Genomic DNA, 23,812 nt, shown 5'->3' with positions numbered 1-23,812 from the left:
TTCAGATATGCGCTCTTTTAATCACGAAGGCATCCCTTTACACAGAACATATGAAATTGCTTCAGACAGTTTTTGAAAAGGATTGCAGTGCTCACAGTCCCAGAAGGTGGTCGTGCTTTGGGGTTTGTTGGCTGGAAGCCTCTCAGCTGTACAAACTGAGGTAACACATGCTCTAATGATACTGACTTCAACATAAAGGATAACTTAATGTCTTTTTTGCCCCTGGCTGGATCTTTCAAAAACGAATTTAGATTGTTTTGCTGTTAAGTGAACCTTATCACCACCATCCACTGGCAATTCAAAAACATTTCTCAACGGCAGCGCGATCACAGCGGCTGGCGGATGACTTGAATAAAGGCCATATCATTAGAGATGACATGAGCATCTCAAGCTTTTCATATAAAACTAGTTTGAAATGACGATACATGCAGATACCGCATTTCAAATGGAACACAACTCAGACACTGCATACACATAAAATATAAATATCCATTAAAAATAAAGTCGGAGATCAGATGTAGTTTCACATTTCATACACCAGCACATCTGCCTGATTTATACATGTACTGTACTGTGTCGGCATAAATCAGAAATTAGCATTTTCTAAATCAGATTTTTTTTTTCATTCATTTGGATCAGTTGACTGCCGTGTTCCTGGGAAAACTGATCACTCAGCACAAACATATCAATGTAACACTCATACGCTCTTAAAAGCAGCCAACATTGTTTTGCTCCAGCCAATATACAGTACTTTAAAGCCAGAGACCACCCTTCATGTATTTAATTTCCAATCAAAGCATCCATTAAATGCGAAGAAAGATGTTTCTCAGGGGGTTAGATATAACACAACTCATTTCCATAAGGAAGAAAAGGAGTTAAAAATGTGGGGGAAAATTTTTAGTTTCAGTATAGAAAAAAGTACACAAAAATATTTGTCTATTGAATTCAATTTGTATTAAAGACAGATAAAAGTCTTTAAAAAATCTGTTTTCACATTAGATCTGAAAACATCCACAGGTTATTCATGTCCATCCTCCACACTCAGAATAAAGAATCTGCTGCTGTTCTGCTATGACCACCCCATACTCCAGACCTCAACATCAATGACATCATGACTAGGATGGTGTCAAGCTGGAAATACTCCAACTTTCTTTTGTCCAATTTAAAATAAAAAAAAATACTTATTAATGAACATTTAATGGCTGTTCTGACTGGAAATGAAACAGATGATGGGTGGTCTCTGATTTTTACACAGTGCTGTAAAAACAGACTATAACATTTCTTTAAAAAATACTTGCTTTCCTTAAAACCAGGTTTAAAGGAATAGTTCAGTCATAAATGCTAATGCCAACAGTGGATAACCACCAATATTCATGTAAATGACATGAATCCTAACCACTATTCACTGTTAGGCGTGTTAGCATGTTTGGTTGAGCTACTCATTTAAGACAGCGAGGAATAGGCGAACATTGCTCATGTTCCCGCTGTCAGTCTGTGACGACACTTTAGCTTAGCATGCTTAGCAACCTCTTTTAAACAGGAGGCCCTTCATCAAGGACTTTGAACTTCCATGTTCTCAATTAAAGGGTCCTTCTTTAGGAACTTTAAGGTGCGAACCGACCTCCAGACCCCGACATAATTGTCACTTAAAGACTGGCTTGGTTGCTCGTTCTCCAGAAATGCTGGTCTTTCTAACTCTATGGACTCTGCTACTTTATTTTCACGGACTGGACTCATCTCATTGCCACTGAATGTTCCACTCAGGCTGCCATTAGCGAAACTTTCCAATTCTCCGTCACCTTTGGACGGTGGGTCCACGTATGGATCTCCAGCTGGTTCATCGCCCTTGGCCGCCTCGTCCATATCCTGATATTTGAGTTTCTTCTGGGTCTCGTAGTACTTCACCACGCAGTAGGTGATGGAGCCAACGGTGTTAACCACTACACCTGCTATAAACAGTTTGGTGGGCTCCACATCAGTAAACGCTAGCATGCCCACAGTAATGGTCGCAATGCTTTTCACAACTCCCACAAAGCTGGTGGTCACAGCTGAATTGATGTAGGTGCAGTGAAGTGTGGTGAAGTTCATGGCACAGCCAATGAAGATGCAGGAGCAGAAGATGCCTGTGATAAAGGGGTTCTTCCAGCCCTCATACGTCCACATGTCGATGGCATCCATGCTCACAAAAGAACAAATAAGCAGCACAGGGGAGGCCACTATGGCAATGGTGTACTGGGCAGTTAACGGGCCATATTCGCTATCCGCTCCAGTCTTTTGGATGAGCACGAGGTAGGAGGCGTGGATAATCACAGCCAAAATGCCGGTCACATAGCCAAAGGGATCACCGGTGAGGTCACCAGCACCTGTTAGCACAAAGCAGTAACAAAAAAACATGAAGATTTAATGTATTATCCTAATGTGAATGTAACAATATATACATACAATTTGTTAGTTACACTTCTAATCTTTTCTCAAATGTAGAATCCAAAACTTCCATTGTGTGGGCTAAATCAGTGGTTCTTAAACTAAATCTGCAGGGACTCCAGGACCAGGAGACCAGGAGTTTATATATATATATAAAACCTTATTAAATAGCTGCCTCAATGCAACATAAATTCAAGTTAAAAATTCAAGTTAAAAAAGTCAAAGGATTTGACACATATTGCCATTAATATTTGGTCTTTATTTGTATTTTTTACTACCTTGTAGATTAATATTAAAGACTTAATATCCATAAAGGAACTCATATGCCCTTAGGCAGTAGACAAAAAAGTGTTTTACTTGACAAACACTGACATAAAACCCAACCCAGATGGTTTGGGATGAGTGGTTTGGAGTGCAGAATGAAGGAAAAACTGTTAATAGCTCAGCACCTCTAAAACTTCTTTAAGAAAGTTGGAGAACCATTCCAGGTTTTACCTCATGAAGCTGACAGAGAGAATAATGCCAAGAGTGGGCAAAGTTGGCATCAATGCAAAAGGTACAACTTTAAAGAATATAAAGTATAAACCATATTTTGTTTTCTTTAACACCTTTTTCTTTACTTCATAATTGTATATGTGTTCCTTTATAGGTTTGATGTCTTCATTATTAACATTTATTGTAGACAATTATATAAAAAAAAAAAGAAAAAACATGAGACAGAATGATTCCAAACTTTTGACTGGTGCAGCATATCATTTACATTTTAAGACAGGCCTGTTAACATCAAAGAGAAAATCTTTACAGTTGATTTCAGATTGTTTGCTCAATCACTAGTATACACTTTTAATGCAGCACTGCCACCTGTGCCATGCATACAGAGAAAAGTCCTCTCCTTACATTTATTTCAAAATAGGCTAGCGCAGAGATGGGCACCGTAGGGTTAATATAAATACAGCTTCCCAATAATTTATTCCTTTGGAAATCTACTGCCCTGCAGAATTTAATGCCGCCCCTAATCTAGCACAAGTAGTTCATGTTGTCCAGTTTATCAAGACTTACTGTAGGACCTAGATGTTACAGTAGATGCATAAAAAAATTAATTGAGCAGCAATGAAATTGCCTTGTATTTGCAGGATAAGTCTAGTTATGCTGGACAAGCAGGTTGGTAATGCTGGTCATGTTGGTCAACTAAATTGTTCAAGTTAGTTATACTAGTTTATATGTTTCTGTGCTCTTTTTTACATTTTGTGTGTTAATCTCATTTCTACTAAGCTGCATTTCGAAATCTGAGGAGGAGGCAGCATATCTTCATTACACTGCAAATGGTGATGCATTAAATTGACTTGTTGCAGATGGAAGCTTCACTTCCACGTGAATAAAAAGCACATCAGCACAAATGCATCATGCAGTTTACTAAAGTCATTCATTTTTTTCTGCACATTGAAAAAATGTATGAAGTTCGTCTTGGCTAACCAGCATTTTATTCACAGCAGTTTTATTCACATTCACACGTGAATCTGTTCATTTTAAAGATCACTTGTTTTTACTGTACTATACACTGTAAAAAATTGCAGTATTTTAACAGGTAATATTTCCTATAACACTCAGACATTACTGCAGTAATTACTGTGTTCTGCAGTTTCACACTCACTAGACACCCTCTTGTGGCCATTTAACTTAAGTAAACTAAAGTGACTTACACAAGTAATATAAATATATATGTTGTTTATATACAGCTACTGTATTGTTATGGAGTTTTAGTCTGTCCTGTAAAGTTACAGTAAAATAGTTTACAGTGCCATATTGTAAATTTACAATATCTTATTTACAGTAACTTGCGCTCATATTTCAATGTTTTTATACTGTAAGCGTACTTAAAGTATACTGTATATAAAAGCTCATATTATATATTCTACTGTACTGTACTGGAAGACTTAGTCTTGTACAATTACAGTAAAGTAATGTACAGTGCCATAATGTTTTAGGGTAATGTATATGTACAGAATGATATTGTATATATTAATTAATTAATTAATTCTGGGATTTTATTAATGTAAAGTTGCAGTAAAGTAGTTCACAGTGCCATAATGTAAATGTACAATGTCTTATGTGCAATAACTTTTTGTTATCTTACAATGTTTTATACCGTAAGCATACTTTACATATACTACATATATACGCTCATATTATATATTTTACAGGTAATTCTGATACAAATATATAATACAGTAAAGTAGTTTACAGTGTCATGTTCACAATATCTTACTGGAAAAAAATAATAACTTACTGTAATATTACAATGTTTTTATTCTGTAAGAATACTGTATATATAAGCTCATATTATATATTCTACAGTACATACTGGAAGACTTAGTCCTGTATAATTACAGTACAATAATGTACAGTGCCATGTTCACAATATCTTACTGGACATTTTATTTGCCAATACCCCATTATATTTTACAGTAAAATTGTTGTAAATGTGCTGTGTATATATAAGATCATATTGTATCATGTTAGTTCTCTAAATTACAGTAGAAAACTACGGTCTGTAGTTTTGGTGAGTAGTTAGAGTAGTTAGCAGTAAATTAATTATTTTTTTTTATGTTTTACGGTGTGTAGTTATTAAAGTTAAGATATGGGGGATGTTTGTGTGTTTTTTATGTTTACCTGCCAGAGCCGCCCCTCCGGTTGTGATGAGCACGGCGACCACCACCCCAACACTGGGGGTCCCGTTCCTCAGCACGCACACCCCGATGCCCAGCGTCACCAGAGGCAGGCAACGCTTGAAGACCACGTACATGGGCAGGCTGAGCCCCCGCAGGGACCACAGCGTGAGCGTGGACTGCAGCGTGGACAGCACGCACACGCTGGCGAAAACTTTGGCCAGGTGGAAGCTGAAGGGCGGGATGTCCACCTTGCCGAGTCTGCGCAGCGTCTCGAGCGTGAGCGCGGCCGTGGTGCTGGTCATGCACTGGATGAGGGTGAGGTAGGTGAAGTGGTAGGTGGTGATGAGGAATTTCAGCAGGATGTTCAGAGAGCCCGAGAACACTCCGTGCGCGATGGCTACCGAGATGCCCAGCATGCGACCTTTACAAACTTCCGTCACGCGCTCCATCCTCGCTGCGTTTACCCCAAAACGGCCCTTAGTAAACTTTAAAAATCTGCTTTTATTCCCTTAATTTATAACACAGTCCGCGTGCAATACAATACAACACTGACCCGGGTCTCCGCGCGCACCTTCCAGCCCTCAGCACATAAACTCCGCCGCATCAAACCGCGCTCAGCACGCGCGCCCTGCTGCACCCGCCGCACGCGCAGCCAGCAGCCATCAGCAGCCTGAATGACTGCGCTGGGTGAGGAGGCGGCCGGGTGGGGGGAGGAAGGGAGGTGGGGAGGTGGTAGGGGGTTTCCTGCCGTCCCGTGCGTCCCCTGCACTCTCCATTCAGCCAACCGTCCCAGAGCCAGGGGGACTGATGTGTGCGGGACGCCCCCACCCCACCCCCTCATCCCCCTCTTTTCCTGTCCCCTCCCTCCTTCCCTCATTTCCCACCCTTCCTGCGTAATGCCCCTCCATCGGATCCATGACTGAGAAAGCCCCGTGAGCGGATTGCACCGGGCTCCACTGCAGCCAATCCGCTTTACTCCCATCGACTCAGATTCCACTTTTTTTTTTTACTCCAACTTTTAAACTAATTCTCCCTCATTCCCTCCCTCCCTCCCTTCTTCCTCCTCAAGCATCCAAACAACCTTGAAGGAGCCCAGCTCACTCTAAACCTCACATACTGTACCAGTCAGAGTTTTCTGCATCCTATATTACTACTGAAACCTCCTAAACTATAAAGATAAAAACATATTTAATAATTAAAACAAAAATGTGTAACACCAAAATATGCTTTATATTTTAGATTCTTTAAAGTAGCACCTCCTGCTTACATTAGAGATTTGCACACCTTGGCTGAATTTTCTCAGTCAGTTTTATGAGGTAGAGTCACATGGAATGACGTTCAGTTAACAGCTCTGCCGAACTTGTCGAGTTAATTACCTAAGTTAGTCAATTTCTAGCCCTCTTAATGTGTTTGAGAGCATCAGTTGTAAAGTTGTGAAGAGAAAGAGTTGGGTGAATAGCCCTATTTGACTAATGTTCTAATCCATATTATGTCATTTCTTTACTCTATAGGTTAAGAAAAAATTAAGTCACAAAGACCATCAAAAACATTATGATGAAAGTGGCACTCATCAGGACCACCCCTCAAAAGGGTTACCTCTGTTGCTCAGGATAAGTTCATCAGAGTTACGAGCTTCAGAAACCACAAGTTAAAAGCAGCTCAGATAAGAGACACATAAATGCAGCTTCAGAGAGTACTTTGGTTTGTTTAATACTTTTAAGTTACTTCCTGATTCCTTGTGTGTTCCTTAATAGTCTGGATGACTTAAGTATTCATTTACAATCTAGAAAAAATTATAAACACTGAAATGACACTGAGAAAGTGTTCTGTCAGTGTGGCTGCATATTTTTAATCCAACCCTGCAAAAGCACACCCTAAATACTGTAACTAACCAGTTGTTTGATCTGGTTAAGCATGTTTTGGATGCACCTGTATGACCTGCTTTCCTACCCCCTTGACCATTATGGGCCAGCTTTGAGCATCTGAAACCAGCTACCAGTAAAAGCTGGTCTTGGTCTAAACTGTTCACATACCTTATTCAACATTTCTTTTTAAAAAAAGTTGACCTTTATAGAAATTAAGAATTTAGTGATAGCAAGTCAGCATTTTAGCAGAATAGTAAGGTCCTGCAATGTCATTATGGGGGTATGTGAATATTGAATGCTGAAAGTATATATTTTGCAGCCCTATTTAACTCTTTTTAGTCTCTGCAGATTAAACACAAACTGTGTATACACAAATGAGCCTTTGTGATAGTAATAGATGCACCGTAACCATTTCAGACCCTGCATCCATTACAATGGACATCATGTATTTTCTATATTTTTAAATGTTTTGTTGTATACAACACTATTTGAGAGATGTTGTCCATAAGAATAGACCATGAACCAGCCAATGAACAAGTTTATAAACCAATCAAACAGTAGCTTGGCCCTGCCCACTGCACTGGAACAACAGTACTAGAGCCATTGAGGCAAAGTAACAGCTATTTTTGTTTATTAAATGTGATTTAGAACACTTTTTAATTGTGTTTTTTTAACTGTTTAAAGATGGTTTATGAAATAAAAAGGTAAATATGAAATATTATATATTTAACACAGGCTTCCAATGCAATGGAAAAAAAATCATTATTTTAGTAAATTGGATTTATTTGTATATAGATTTTATAGTAGAATATTAGACAGAAAAACGCTTTCTTCCATTGCTTTTCCTAACACTGGAGATAAGTCAGGTCTGAAAGGGTTAAAGTATATACATTGGTCCTATAAGTCCTTTATCGTTTATAATAGAACATGGGATCATGCTAAATAATTAAGAAAACAAGGCACATATACAAATATCTCATCTTCTTTACATATTGCAGGGTGATAATCACATTTCACGTACACTGCTTTTCTAAATCTGTGTGCAGGAGGCAGCATACCTTCATCACGTTTAATTGGATAAACATCAAGATTAGCATTCAGCACAGCACACTGAAATTAAATCAAAAGTGTCTTTTCTTTCCTCTTAAGATGGAATTCAAACACTGTTTCATCATAAGGAGCAGAGGAGGCATATTAATTAGCATAATTAAGACTAAGGCTCATTTGTACCATGACTTCCCAATCTATCTTCATATAAACTCCATTTAATGTTTTGCTTAAATGTGAAATAGATCTTCAGAAACAGAATGAGTCAGATACAATTTACACAACGAACAAACAGTTCAGTGAGTTTATCTCACACCTGAAATGAGCTTCTTTAGTTTATAGTGAGATATGTTAGACTATCACTGGACACTGGGTTTAAGACTGTCATCAATCTCATCTTAGTTAATACACGCCAAAATCCTAATGTATCCTATGTACAACAATTGCATAAACATAATTTAAGACCTAATTGAAACATCCTTTTTCAACTAATAAATCATTTTCAATTAACCCAATCAATTTGTCTGCACTCAACCAATATATACATCTCTGGAAAAAATAAGAGGCCACTTCAGTTTCTGAATCAGTTTCTCTGATTTTGCTCTTTATAGGTATATGATTGAGTAAAATGAACATTGTTGTTTTATTCTATAAACTACAGACAACATTTCTCCCAAATTCTAAATAAAAATATTCTAACTTAGAGCATTTATTTAGGATGTGGCTAAAATAACTAAAAATATGCAGAGCTTTCAGACCACAAATAATGCAAAGAAAACAAGTTCATATTCATGAAGTTTTAAGAGTTCAGAAATCAATATTTAGTGGAATAATCCTGTTTTTAATCACAGTTTTCATGCATCTTGGCATGTTCTCCTCCACCAGTCTTACACACTGCTTTTGGATAACTTTATACCACTTCTGGTGCAAAAATTCAAGCAGTTCAGCTTGGCTTGATGGTTTGTAATCATCCATCTTTCTCTTGATTATATTCCAGTGGTTTTCAATTTGGTAAAATCAAAGAAACTTATCATTTTTAAGTGGTCTCTTATTTTTCCAGAGCTGTATCTTCTGAGCAGACTAAGAGATGTTTATGGAAGATGAGTTTTATGGAAATCAGGTGGTTGGCGATAGTCCAGTGTTTGTGTGTTTGTTGAAAAACATTACTCCAGCATATACTGTTCTAAAGTACAACTAAAAAATAAATTTTTGACACAAAACAGATCCTGGCTGATTAACTGGAGCTGAGCCAGTGATTACTGATGTTCATATTTTGCCAAAAAATTCCTTTAAAAATATGAATGAAAGTGTAATGGATTTAAAACCCATTTGAATGTGAAAAATGTACTTTGCTGGTTAGTTTTCATATCCTCTAGGATGGAGAAAATGTTGTGTATAGGTATTTATGGAATGTTAAAATTGTGTCTTTTTCAAAATTTGGTCTCTGCACATGAATTTAACGCAATGAAGCAAAAAAGATGCAACTGAAGTACAGACGTTCAGCTTTAAATCAGGTTTACCAAATATAGAAATTACAACCATTTTAACGGTAGCTCCATTTTTATGGGCTTAACAGTAACTGAGCAATAAAATAATGCAATATTTTTAATAACATCTTAATTGTTATATTTCCTAACCATTTAGGTGTTACACTGAAGCAGATTACAAAAATCGTTTTAATATCTAATCACAGAACATATGGACTTGAGATTTACACCAAAAGGAGACCAAAACATTGGAATGATTTTTTAAAAACTCTTTTAGGTAAAAATGTAATAATGGGTAGTGAAGAACTTTATATAGCACAATTTCTCAAAGTTCTAAGAGGGATTTAAAGGTGTATCAGTCAGGTTTAATTTTGGATGGAACGTATATTATCTCTTGTACTTCAGTGATTACCAGATCTGCTCCTGTACATCTACAAGACTGTGCAAAAATCTGTGTAGAAGAGCACAAGAGGATATCAAAGCAGTGTTTTTTAAAATACATTCACAACATACTGCAGTGACTTCACTTCACACACAAGACATTTTTATGACACATTTATTTCAGCGCTGCTTAATGATCATCAAACCCGACAGATATTCCAATTATGTATTAGTTATCATATATTTAATACTGTATATCAATCAAATATTGGATATTAACACCAACCAACAATTCTCAAATCAGTACCCTAGCTTATCTGTATTTTTGTACAATTTATACAATGATATAAATAATGTTAAAACACATCACCCCAATAAACATGTATAAACAGTTTATCAGACTTTTAAAACTGCAAAAAAATCCAACCCAAATCTAATAAAGCCAACCCTATTCATCAAGATATTCAGTAGAGATCAATTAGCTGGATCAGGTTTAGTAAATCAGAGTTTAAACTAAAATCAGCTGGAAGGTGGATTTCCAGAAGCATGGTTTTGCTGACCACATGGTTTTGCTGACCAGTGACCACAGGTTTAATTCTAGCTATACCTCATCTAGCTTATCAGTCTGTTCAAGCGTATTAGCACTGTGTCGTAAATTTACTGTGCGAGCAGGCAGACCTCAGGCAATCAGGACTCAGATTTCCATTAGGGCTGCAACTGTCTATTGAATATTGTTTCATTAAGTAACTAATCAAAGATCTACAGCTTCTGCATGTTGGCATATTACAGCACCATCATAATTCAAAGCACTGTCTGTGCAACAAGGACTTTTTTATCGTTTGGGGCAGTAGAACCATAGACGTCTGTCAGGAAGCCTGCATGACCACAGAGCTTTATGAGGCACTTTCGATTTTAAATATTTAAAAAAGGTATATAAGTCAACGTGATGACATTTTACATAGTTTACATAGTTACAACTCCAAGATGCAACTATTGCTAATATTCCTAAAAATCTTCACTCCTTTTTTTTGGCACAAGTTATTAAAAACCAACAATAATCTTTCAATAATCAATTTGAAAAGTTTTTAAATATAATTAATTAAAACATTAAGGTAAACGTTTTTTTTTAGCACAAAGTCAAAGAACCATTTTGGGCTACAGTTGTGTTTCTCGTTTATGGTCCTGGCACTCCCAGCCCTGCACTATTTAGAGGTTTCCCTTCTTTAACACAATCACTGCCTCTCTAAAAGGACTTATTAATTGATTGATTAATTTCATTCGGAGTAGGGCTGCAACTAATAAATAATTTGGTAGTCGACTAATCTGATGATTCTTTTTTCGATTAGTTGGACAAAGACTAAGTTGAGTGTAAACTCTGTGAGTGAGCCATTTACCTCCTATCTCCTATTGTGCTTCTGTCTCCAGCACTTTGTGTAATGTGGTACTGTTAAAAATTAATGATAAGTCAACAATTCAATTTGTAGTCGACAAATTGAAACAATAGACATTGTCGATTATATTGACTAATCGTTGCAGCCCTAATTAGGTGTGATGAGAGGAGTAAAAGCAAAAAACATGCAGAACAGGGTGCCTCCAAGACCAGGACTGAGAAAACACTGGACTACAAATCAGATGACAGCGATATGTTAAATTCAGAAAGAAATAAACCATGCTCTAAAATTATCAGAAGAAAAAGCCACACACTTATACCAACCAAACATTATTAAATAAAAGAGACAATTGACAAAACCTATAATTAAACAGTTCAAACCTTCAAACAATTCAGAACCTTTTGTTTTAAAAGTGTAGGACTGGCTAGTAGTATCTGCTGACTAGAAGACATCTTGTGAATATAAACGCATTGCCAATTCTAGTGCAGATGGGATTAATCAGGATATGGGTGACGTGGGGAAAAACATCTAACAGCACTGAAACACATCCTCCTTCTCCTCCAGCGCAGTGACGTTTAATCCTCGCTCTACGAAGCAACTTCCTGCAGAGCCGCAAAGCAAGGAGGGGTGTAGATTTTTATCGTCTCATCCCAAGAACAGTCCACCACCTGCAGAAATAAACACACACACCAGCACTCTTACTCAGAAAATACTAAAACCATTAAGGATGCTTTTCAAATTAGATGCTCACTTTAATCCAAGTCATCCCAGGGGAGGTCTAATAGCTTTCAGTCGGGGGCTTAAAGTACCATGAAAACTGATGCGTCAGATAAGCCCCCATAAGAAATGAGCTAAATCTGTTCATCTCTGAATATTATTAATACAAAGAGTCATCTATTTAACAAGAAAATTACCATATGAGAGATGTACTGCCAAAAGAATAGGACATTCTGAAGCAGATAAACATGAGCCTTCTTGTAACAAGCCTAATGCCAGGCATGGGATATAGGGGTAAGTGAGATGTGGAACAGGTTGGGAATGAGTTGGGGATGAGGTGGGGGAGTGATCATTCAACATCCTGACCTCACTAACATGTGTGTTGCTCAACAGAAAACTAAAGTGAAAGTTCTTTTGTCACCAGCAGTAGAGGTCTTCCTTGGCCTACCAGTCCTTTTACAATAAATGAACTCACTAGTGTTTTCTTTCTTCTTAACAATATTCCACACAGTTGAGCTGATAATACCAAAGGTTTGGCCAATATCTCAAATGGCTTTATGTTTGTTCGTGTTTCTCAGTGTCATAAATCTTAATTGAGTTTCACTGGCAAAGATTGTATGCTAATGTCCCATTGGTAACTGCAGACAATCACTGGCTAATCACAAATGCCTGTAAATTCAAATAATTTAAACATGCCACCTCGAAATGAAAGGAACTATGTAAAAAGTGCTGTAATATCAACAAGGTGGAACTGAAATGAATGCAAACACCTTTATCTTAAAGTTTATTGCTTATTTTAATTTAGTTTGATTGATTTCATTTAAAATATATATTAAACTGCACAGCAAAGGAGAGCATATCAAGAAAAATGTTTCCTTGTCCCAGAAATTACAGAGAGCACTGTATGTATGAGTTGTTACTACCCTCTTCTGATGTTGCATAATCAAGGATGACAGTTCCAGAGAATTGATTCCCAAAATTAAATTTCCAGTGTGCTTTACTCCATTGCTTTCCAGGCCCTCTTGATTTTATTGCATGGAACAAAGCCCAGCACTAGTTTTCTGAAAGGCATTCGCTGCTTCTCTGAAGCGCACACTAATGACGTTTGCCTCAATATGCTGCAGGTAGGTCTCTGCATCTGGACACTGAGCCTGCAAATGGTTCAGGCTATTTCTTTTGAAGCAGCTTCAAAAGACTCTGAAGTTGAATTTTCAGAGAAAAGAGCACACGTATATTTCACATGTACACTAGTGCTGGATCACAAAAGCTCTTTGTTTTATGGTATCATTGCGGGCAGCAATGCAGGAGCTACAAATAATGATGACATTTGAAGGCATTTTATCATTTTTCTTTTATCCAGAAAAATGAACACATGTTTAATGAAGATGTGGTCTGGTGAACAGTTTTTGCTTTGTCCTGGATTCTACTCTAAAGCGGCAACAGCAAAAGGAGGCACAGATTTAATTTAAATACACAAAATGCCATCTTTCACTTACAGACCTAACCTAAGATTAGCACTGTCCAATCTGAATGCTTCTGTTATGCTCTGCTGAATGCTCTGTTAATAATGTGATTTGTCAATGCTGTTGCATTGAAATATATGTAACAGAATGTGGAAATTCTTTTTTTTTTTTTTAAGTTTGTCTTACCCACTCATTAGGACTCCTTCTATCCCTCGTTATGCCCTCATGCACGTGCCTCCTCCGATAAATGTAAAATCAGTCACTGTCTCCCCTTTTTTTTTGCCCAGGTAACCAGTTCACTCAGAGGAACCGACATCACACTGGGAGTGCTGTGGGTAGAGTTCGCCATCTATCTCTCTCTGACTCCGTGCTGGGATTCGAACTGGCGATCCTCGGCTAATAGTTGCAATGCCTTAGAGCACTGGATAATTCAGAGCAGCTTTTCTCCATTTTTTTTTTACAAGAACCATTCATTTGCTAACCAGTGATATGATTTCAATGCCACTGGCTGCAACACAAGCCTCATGAAGGTCATATCTGTACAGGCATTTCTGCACAATAGAACAGTGTCAGCTTTTGCAATTCTACAAGCAGTTGTACAGGAAAGTTTCTTGTTTTTCTTAGCCTCAACTCGATGTCCACTGTCCCTGTTTTTACACAATGTGACAAAAATAAAAAAATTATAAAAACTTTTGAAGTGAAACGTTCCAATACACTTTACAGTCCTGGAAGCTCTTTAATGTATTTAGATGGAATGTCAGTGTGTGTAAAAGAGTGTGACAGCCTGTTGCAGCAAAATGCATAATGGTTTGGTCAAGACAGGACATCTAAGACAAAAGAAATATAGCCCAGAGCTTTTTCACTGCCGCTGTTCTTCCTCCTCCGTCAGAGACAGGAGAGTAGCTCATTATTCCTGAGTACAGAATGGAGCCACTGTAAGTCGTTGCCAAGCAGCCGGACCATGATTCATCCATTGAAGGGAAAAAATGGCTTCCATTAATTACTTTACTATGCAAGTGAGAAAAATGCAACGGAGAAGCCGGTGCAGCAAAGAGCAGAAGGAGGAAGAGGGAGTGAAACAGGAGATGATGATGAGAGTAATGACTCGAGCCAATGGGTGTGAATGGGTGGCTGGTAGTTTGGTAGGAACGCTCACATTTGGACCTGCGGCGAGGCGCGACCTGCAAGATGAACCATTGTCGAATACATTACGAATGTAAAAATGTTACTATTATTATCAGTAAACACTTGAATTACTACAGTCTGCAGATCCATCAGTCAATTTAGCATCTGGTCTGATGTGTAGTCACATATAGGAAGCACCACTGCTTACATTTAAAAATGCAGGTTTATCACATGTACCCTGTGGGTGCCCTGATAAACACCATGTTTAAACTTTTCACTAAATTAAATTGGATCTATTTTAAAACCACAAAATCCCATTTCACTTTATATTTTACAACTGGAAAACAGCAAGATTATAAAGTTAACTGATACTAAAATGTGATACATTGACTAGCTTTAGATTTTAACACAATATAGTTAAAGGCAGTGACAACAAAATACTGATTAGCACAGTCTGTGTGAATCAGTGCCGAATGCCACTGATGGTGTATTTCAGCTCTATTTAAGTAAATTTTGAATGGAATATGGCGTTTACAGTGTGCAGTTCTCTTTAGACGTTAAAGAGTTAAGAGATTGCAGCTTCTCTTTCATTGTCTCTGTGTGTGTTATGTACTACCTGCAGCTGGTAGGGGGGCTGCTGGGCTGTAATTTCACATTGTGCAGACTGCATCGCACCCAGAGCCATAATAACTGCTCAATGCAGTGTTCAATCAACTGCTAGGTGATCCATCACACACCTGAATAAAACAGGGCTATGGAGAGCATTATTCTACAGTTTGCCAGGAGGTGAAGGTTTGTGGTGACACTCAGGTGTCAACATCAAATTATTCAATGCATTGGGAACATTTCACATGATTTTCTATCAAAACATAAAGAGAAATGTATATAATGTATGTAATATTTAACTATTGCACAAAAAATAACAAAAAAATAGGGGCTGTTTAAACTAATTGCATTTACAAATTCAAAATACTTACTTTTTCTTTAGGATTTAGCATTCCTGTAAATCACTAACCTAATATGTATTTGTATAACCACAGTTATAAACAGCAGAACTGTTTCACATCTGTGCTGCACAGAGTCAAACAACCTGCCACCTGTTAACTGTTATTCCAGTCCAGGATGCTTTGACTACATCCCACAATTCATTTGCATTTCTTGGTTTTGCCACAGAAAAGGGCATTTTTGATGTTATTCCACAAGTTTCCTATCAAATAAATGTCTGGGTATTGGGCTGTACACTCCATAAGATTAATTTTGTTGGACTGGAACCAGGATTTTGCTTGTTTATTGGTTTGTTTAGGGTCATTGTCTTGTGGAAACACCCATTACAAGAACATTTCCTCTTCAGCGTAAGACAACATGACTTCTTTAAGTATTTTGAAATATGCAAACTGGTCCATGATCCCTAATATGCGGTAAATAGGCCCAGCACCATAGTAAGAGAAACATGCGCTTATCGTGATGCTTGCTGCACCATGCTTCACGGTCTTCAGAGTGTACTGTGGCTTAAATTTAGAATTTGGGGGTCGTCTGGCTTTCTGAGCCAAAAAGAACAATTTTACTTTCAAGGCCAGTTGATGAATTCTTTGGCAACTTGCATCCACTTCAACACACAACAGTGGGACTTCTTGCTCAAAGATTAGCTTCAAACGGGCGTCTTCTAACTGTCACAGTTCTGGATCTGATCATTGGCTGAGCCTTTACTATTCTGGCTGTCGACCCATTCGAATGGTAGTCTTCAATTTTCTTCCACGTCTCTCAGTTTGCTTTCCATTTTAAATCATTGGAGATCATTTTAGCAGAACAGCCTATCATTGTCTGTACTTCTTTAATCAACATTTTATCTTCTCCAATCAACGTTTGAATCAAAGTACGCTGTTCTTTTGGACAATGTCTCGAACAACCCATATTTCCCAGGCTTTCAAGGAGAAATGCATGTAGAACATGTGCTGGCTTCACCCTTAAATAAGGGCCACCTTATTTACACCTTCTTCTGTTTCTTCACAGAATGATTGACTTCACTAATTGAACTCCACACTGCTAATATTTTGAACACAACCATTTCTAATCATTATTCAAATACACAGACTCAATAGCATGCATATCATAAATGCTGAGTCTGTTGGTTGTCTAAGAGCCTACTGCACCAACTTGATAAATTGTTTGTCATGTGGTAATATAATTTATCCCAAAAACGGTGATTAATCTGCTTAGTCATATTGGACTGCTATTATTTTGAACACTACTGTAGTGGATTGCTCAAGACTTGTCTGACTGGTTGTCAATGCAGTGTCACTGTGTGATGCTCACACTTGGCATCACTTTAAAGCCTTAACTATTTAATTTGTGTGAACAACAGACTACTGAGGAAGACTCTTCACAGGAGGGTCTTACTGACGACCTATCTACCTCAACTGTAGCCTAGGCTTTGGAACCTAGCAAATAATCATGAACAAGCTATATCCCTAATAAATGAACTAAGGTCCAATAAAGAACATGGAAAGGTTTTATGAGAAATCAAATATCTGGGGTAAGCATTTGTGATTTTTTTCAGAGAACTACAGCTTTCGGGGATTTTTTTTGAAAGGTTCATTCTTTAAGTGTTAAGAAAAGGAGACTGGCTTTGGTGTTGGCAGCACAGAATATGTTAATGTACACAAGTGAGTGTCTATATGTGCTCGGTGAAAGCAAGAACAAGAAGGAGCACGTATAAGCTCCATATGTACGAGAATGTGTGTATGTGATAATGGAGGGGGTGGGGGTAAAAAGGCACAGCGCAGCAGCACTGACAGAGGGTGGGAGGCAGAGTAGTGTGATACGGTTGGGGGAGATGTGTGTGTGTGTGTGTGTAGGTTTGGCAGGGAGTAGAGGGAATGCAGCAGGAAAAGCCCTTCACACTGTATGCCCTTGTCTGGAATGAGCAGCCCACACCATCCACAAGCTGCCAGTGGCTGCACTTTCTGATGTGGAACTAACAATGAGAAAGAATATACACGCACAAACACACACACACTAATCTTCCAAGCTTCATCCTGTAATTTGGCATGGACATCATGCACCTTTTTTATACGCTTCTGTTTCCTCAGCTTCTGCTTTCAATGTGTGAATGGTGGAAGCCCAACAATACATTTACATATGCTTCTAAAATTGCTGCAAATCTAACAGAACAAAAAGCAATATGTAAACACGATACTGTAGCTCTTAGAAGCCTACAGTTATTAAAATCATTCAGCTGTATATTCTATATGTTCTCTTAAAATTCAAGTATAACATACAGGACAAAATTACTTTATTTTCAGAATTCTTAAAAAAATTAGCAACAAGTGAAAAATAATTCCCAGTTAACTAAAACACTAATAGCGACATCTAAGGACTAACCATAATCATTGGAATAGACTGAAATGTAGGACATAGCAATAGTTCAGTCTGAGTTGCAAAGGTCTTCATTAATCTTTTCAGGAAAAAAGAGAGGATTTGCTGGCCAATCAAATTCTCAGAACAGGTTTGTTTTATGCCCAACGCCAGTAAGAATGACATGACTAATATTTGCATTTATAGACAAAAGCAACAGGTCATATTTAGGCCATTTTGTAAATATGAAATATTGTTATGAGTCATATGTTTTAATATGATTTTATAATATGATTTCTCTACACGCAGTTGTTATCTTTTTAACTCTTGGTCCTGGATGGCTGGATTTAAGTTTCAAGTTGATAGGACATTTATGATAGGACATTTATGCTTTCAAATGCTTGTACTGAGTATCAGGTAATTAGTCTACAACAGGGATGCACAAATATACAAAATAATATAAACAGAAAAAAAAAACAGAAAAATATTTTAAATATACAAAATATACTGAAAAGGAAAGGTCTGATACGTCTGATTAGTTTCATGATTTTCACTCATTCATTAGTAGCCAGGTGTGTTGGAGCAGGGAAATCGGGAAAGAGCTGGACTCTGGCACTCAGTTCTGGACCCCTGCATTAAAAGCTTTGTATGTGGGTGCACACTTTAGTTTCTCAGTTTCATAATTTTCTTACACTTGCATATCAGTATCAAACCATCAGACCACAGATTTCAAAACTTGGTAAACCAAATGTCTGCTAGCACTAGGATTTCAGTACTGTGCCAGATTAATACATTATGGCTAATTGGTATCTAATTATAACCTCCAGAACGCCTAAAACGAGGCCCCAGAAAAACAGTAATTCACACTGTAGATAAATGTGTGAATCACTGGTCTATCACTACCTTATTACATTGATCTTACAGTTAACTTAATAGTCCAGCTCATGAGGACCTAACCAGTGGGAAAGATTATGGAAAAAAAAAAAATTGGCCTCAATATTTTTAGATTTACTTGCCATAACACATTAAAGGCTTTTAGTAATTTTTCCCCAGTATATTGCCTTTAACTTATATTTTTTATATTATTTTTTTGCCTGGCTTCAAAAGAGCACTTGCTGGATAGATTCACAATTTTAATACTCCTAATATGCTTCAGCCTATCTTTTTCTTTGTCTCTACGCAGTGGGAAAGATTACTTGGCTCACCTGGTCAAAAGAACAGCTCAATTGACTGGATAATTATCCACTGAACATCTAGAGAATTAGTTACATTCTAACTAAAAATAAAGGTGCTTCTATTCACTCTATGTACAAAGTCATAGAGGAACCATGTTTGCATTAGAGTTGTGTGAGTATTAGGGGTGTAACAGTACGTGTATTCTTTGTGAACCACCATGGTACGGGGTCACGGTTCGGTTCGAGTAAATGCACGCAGAATACATGGTACAGCCTCTCGTCCTCTCCCTCTCTCTTTCTCTCAATATGCTTAGAACAAATATGTGTATTTTAAGCAGCTAAAGCAATGCTGTTGTTTTTGTTCTTAATAAAGTGCCACAATTATGCTCTATTTGTTCCAACATGATCCTAAAGATAGAGCCTCTCATGATGACAGTAAGAGAGAACCCTGGTTTAAGAATTTAATAAAAGTGCTTGAACCCTGTTACAACATTCCATCCCAAAAAACAAAACATGATTATAATGAAGTACCATTGTTATTATGAAGTTAACAAAGGAGAGGCTATACAGAATGCCCAGCCTCTTTATTTTTTCACCAACCGCACCAAACTGTAGGGTTTATACCGAGGTGTGAACCGAACCGTGAGTTTTCTGTACTGTTACACCCCTAGTGAGTATGAAGACCTTTTAGACCCATAGTTAAAAAGAACACACATGATAGTACTATAAAATATAAAAGAACTAAAATTTACAGAAAGCCCTGAAGGTTTCTCTCTGATAAATATTAGATTTATAGTAGTAGCGAATTATAAGCCTTAAGATTAATGTCTGACCGAGATTGAGGGGTTTACACTGTATTCTATAATCTCATTTCAGATATTTTAAATTACCAACATCAGACCATCTAGTTCAATGTCCAACAGCTTAATTTCACGATATTCCATTTCTACAGAGAAGGGCCTTTTAGCCTGAGATTTAGAGCATTTTGTGCTGAAAAGGCTTCAGAGCTGTACAGTTATAGCAGAGTGTTCAAAGTGCACACTCAGAGTGTTCTCTCTGTCCAGGGGGAGCTGACGAGTGTGAGCTCTGGCCTTTCCCCGTCAGCTGAGTGATGGCTCACTGATTGACTGAGTCCAGGATGTCTTTACTGTACATTAGAAATAAAGATAGGGTGAAAACTTCCAGTTATGTACACTGACATGCTAAAAGTTTCGGGATAACAGTGTGTAAACTAATCACAAAGTGTTAACTCAGGGGACGACGTGGGAGCACCCACACCTGTATAAGACATCTAAGTCATTATATTCACTAATTAGAAAGGAAAGCATTTGCATATAGATAGTTTACTGTGTCTTATCTATCAGTGCTTCTAAAAGTAAAACAAACCACTAAACTGGGTGTAAAGTAGGATCTTTTCCCACCCAGAGACCCGCAGTCGGCCACCATCAACTCCCCTAGTCTGCTCAGTGTGCAGTGTGCCCCTGGCCATCGCTTTTCTGACCACTCCAGACACATCATGAGACCTGTGTGTGTGCGTGGGGTAGATGTATGACCAGTTTTTTCCAGGAACACCAATCACAACCATACGGATTTAATCACTGATTAGGCACCATTATTACTCAGCAGACAGATTCAGATGGCGTGATGGAAACTGTGATGCAGGTCTCAAAATTAATTGCTGTTTGTTTTCAATAATAAACCAGACACTGCTCATGATAAAATACAGTAGATAAGCTTGCGAATGTTGAACTGAAATTAGACAAACATGGATGTATTCAACAGTTCAAACACACACCTACTCAACCTGTTCAGGTGAATCAGCAAATCTAGGGTCCAACTAATTAAGTTATTTTTTTCATTTTTTTTTTTTTTTTTACATTTACATGCTATAAAATATTGTTTAAATGATGGAATCTGCTGATATAAAATGTCTATTTACAGTGTACGTCTTCTGCTGCTTTAATAATGACTAGATAACTAGATAAAATAATAAAAACACTTTATCATAAAATTATGTTATGGTAAATATAGTTCTGGAAAAAATAAAGAGACCACTTAAAAATGAAGAGTTTCTTTGATTTGACCAAATTAAAAATATAATCAAAAGGAAGATGAATGATCACAGTGAATTTTTGCACCAGGAGTGATATAAGTCATCCAAAAGCAGTGTGTAAGACTGGTGGAGGAGAACATGCCAAAATGCATGAAACCTGTGATTAAAACCAGGGTTATTCCACCAAATATTGATTTCCGAACTCTTAAAACTTTATGAATATGACCTTGTTTTCTTTGTATTATTTGAGGTCTGAAAGCACTGCATCCTTTTTGTTATTTCAGCCATTTTTCATTTTCTGCAAATAAATGCTCTATATGACAATATTTATATTCAGAATTTGAGAGAAATGTTGTAGTCCGTAGTCCAACAATGTTCATTTTACTCAAACATATACCTATAAATAGCAAAATCAGAGAAACTGATTCAGAAACTTGGTCTCTTCATTTTTTTCCAGAGCTGTATTATAATCTGTATCATTTGCTAGATGCTTAAGATTGTTTTAAAATATGACCTTAAATAATCTATCATCAGCAGCAAAATTTCAGAAATGTTTTTTTTCCTATTTGCTAAGAATAGAAGGAAATTCCAACCCCAGAGGCACAAAATGTAAGTCTTTTGTTCATGTTTATGACACACTGCGTTGTTTTAGTTTTATAAAATAGACAATGACAGTAACAGCTGACAATTCATGTTGGCCAAGCAACAAATGCTGCTACTGCTACTGTTTTTTTTTCATATTATTAAAACCGTTTTATCTTTAGGCCATGTGACATAATATTGTCAGATTTTATTGTTTACTGTAATTTTTGTCTTTAGTATCAGCTGCAGTCAGGCCCTATGTTTTAGAGGGGAGGGGCTGTGGATTAACAGTGAATTTACCTGGTTGGGAATATGCAGGTTGAAATCCAGGCCACACACAAACTCTGAGTGGTGCTCCATTGTGTCAAGCAGCATCGGACTCCTGGAGTAATCCCAGAACCTGTGGGCGCAGAGCAGCACAAGGCAATCAGGCTAATTGAGTGGTCGTTTTTCCTCCTCAAAGCCCTGACACAGCCTCTGGCTCACCAGGCCCGGCTGTATCCAAATACAGCAAATACAATTAAATCACTCCCTTCAAAACACTCCCCAGCTGCAGGAAAACATTAGGCTAGCATTAATTCTAGCGTCACTCATAGAGAACATATTACTTACCAAAGCTCATATACAGAAGCAGCTCCAATAATAGCCCTGCTGTAAGGAAAGCTTCTGGGATGAATTATAGACCTGAGACCAGTATAGCTGGAGGCAGGTTTAGGCTTGAGAGATGAGAGTGGGGTAAGTGCAATAAACGAGACTGCACTTAAAAATTGCCACTGATTAGGCAAAAAAGCAATTGGGCCATTATTCAATGAACACATTTAGTGCCAGACTGTGACTCAATCGCATCATTTATTTTTATAACATATTTTATGATGGAACTCATTCAAATTAGGGCTAGTTTTAGAGTTGTTAGCAACATACTTATTAAGCTAGATTTTTTTGGATTTATATTATTATATAATATTTTTGCCATTTACACTATTATATATACCTAAACAAAACTGCTGCCTCAAAGAAATTATATATAAAATAATAAACAATAAAAAAAATAAAGCCACATTCTTCTGTTTCTTTAGTTAAGCACCTCAGATTTTAAGCTAACATTGCTAACAAACACTAGAAGTCAGCAGTCACCCACATTTTCAGCTGTAAGTACAAGTTAATTAACTTCTCATAACTGCATCCAGGTTTTCATTCATTTTTGTTCATTTGTTTGCATCGTTCACATTAACAATACCCTAAACTACAATAAAAAAAAGAGGCACTGGTTCAAGCGGTCCATAAATACGGGGAATATTACTGTTTGTTAGCAACATTAGCTTTGTAGTAGCAGTGCTTAACGTGGCAGTCTGTATTATTTTGATTCTAAACTGAAAGCAGAAGCATTTCTGAGTGAAGAAGAGAGAAAATATTGTGTTTATGGTACCAGTGTGCTCAGTTTCTGACTGAGCTCTCTCTCTCTCTCTCTCTGACTAAACATAACCTGGAATCGGATTGATTCGCTCTAAGGAGACCGCATCACACCCGCCTAGTTTAAAATGATTCTTCTGCATGCTCGGTGCAATTACCCATTCTCATCAGAGAGGGACATAAATCCCAAAACTTACGAACATCAGCTTAAAAAGAAAGACTTATCGAAAACATTGTTTAAAAATGTAATAATATTTGATAATTTATTCACTTTTATAGTAAACTACATTCTTAATAAAGAGACTTAAATATGATTTGAGTGGTCTACATTTTAGGTGACCTCCAGTATTAACATTATAGCATCTATATGTAATTTGAAAAACACGTTTTGGCTAACTGGCTATATCTGGGCTGAAGGGTAAACTCTGTAAATTTAGTCCCTGTACTATTATATAAATACAAATTTTCCAAGTGAAAAAATATGAAAATGTTCTTCTTCTCAAAATTGGTGTGTCCTTTTTAAAACACATTAAATCAGGGGTCTCAAAGTAGCGGCCCGCGGGCCACATGCGGCCCGCGACGCGGTTTCATACGGCCCCTCACGGGTTAACAAAATAAACATACATCTGGCCCGCAATTCAATTTAATTATTTATGCTTTATTATGTTC

The 23,812-nt window shown here is 37.3% G+C and overlaps 2 protein-coding genes across 2 annotated transcripts in view; both read right to left on the bottom strand.

Moving 5' to 3' along the window:
• Positions 1-5,845, bottom strand: LOC103034177 (solute carrier family 35 member D3). Its single transcript, XM_007255532.4, has 2 exons — positions 5,095-5,845; positions 1-2,363 (listed from the first exon to the last, which is right to left on the bottom strand). Exons 1-2 carry the CDS (start codon positions 5,540-5,542, stop codon positions 1,552-1,554), a joined length of 1,260 nt encoding a protein of 419 aa, XP_007255594.2. The 5' UTR covers positions 5,543-5,845; the 3' UTR covers positions 1-1,551.
• A 4,187-nt stretch (positions 5,846-10,032) lies between these two features.
• Positions 10,033-23,812, bottom strand: part of pex7 (peroxisomal biogenesis factor 7) — a 43,902-nt gene continuing 30,122 nt past the window's right edge. The window contains exons 9-10 of the mRNA XM_007255410.4: positions 22,034-22,133; positions 10,033-11,932 (exon numbers count right to left, since the gene is read on the bottom strand). Coding sequence (XP_007255472.3) covers positions 11,852-11,932; positions 22,034-22,133 — 181 coding nt within the window. The 3' untranslated portion in view covers positions 10,033-11,851. The remainder of the gene's footprint in view (positions 11,933-22,033; positions 22,134-23,812) is intronic.

This window comes from Astyanax mexicanus, chromosome 1 (assembly GCF_023375975.1).
Source record: "Astyanax mexicanus isolate ESR-SI-001 chromosome 1, AstMex3_surface, whole genome shotgun sequence".
In the NCBI taxonomy this organism is placed as follows: Eukaryota; Metazoa; Chordata; class Actinopteri; order Characiformes; family Acestrorhamphidae; genus Astyanax; species Astyanax mexicanus.
This window is presented reverse-complemented; position numbering and strand designations above follow the sequence as displayed.

What these genes read in the sequence shown, in the direction of transcription:
- LOC103034177 (XM_007255532.4), bottom strand. Translation starts at nt 5,542, where the DNA reads ATGGAGCGCGTGACGGAAGTTTGTAAAGGTCGCATGCTGGGCATCTCG. An exon ending in CGGAGGGGCGGCTCTGGCAG is followed by an intron (nt 2,364 to 5,094) that starts GTAAACATAAAA and finishes TTGTGCTAACAG; the next exon opens with GTGCTGGTGACCTCACCGGT.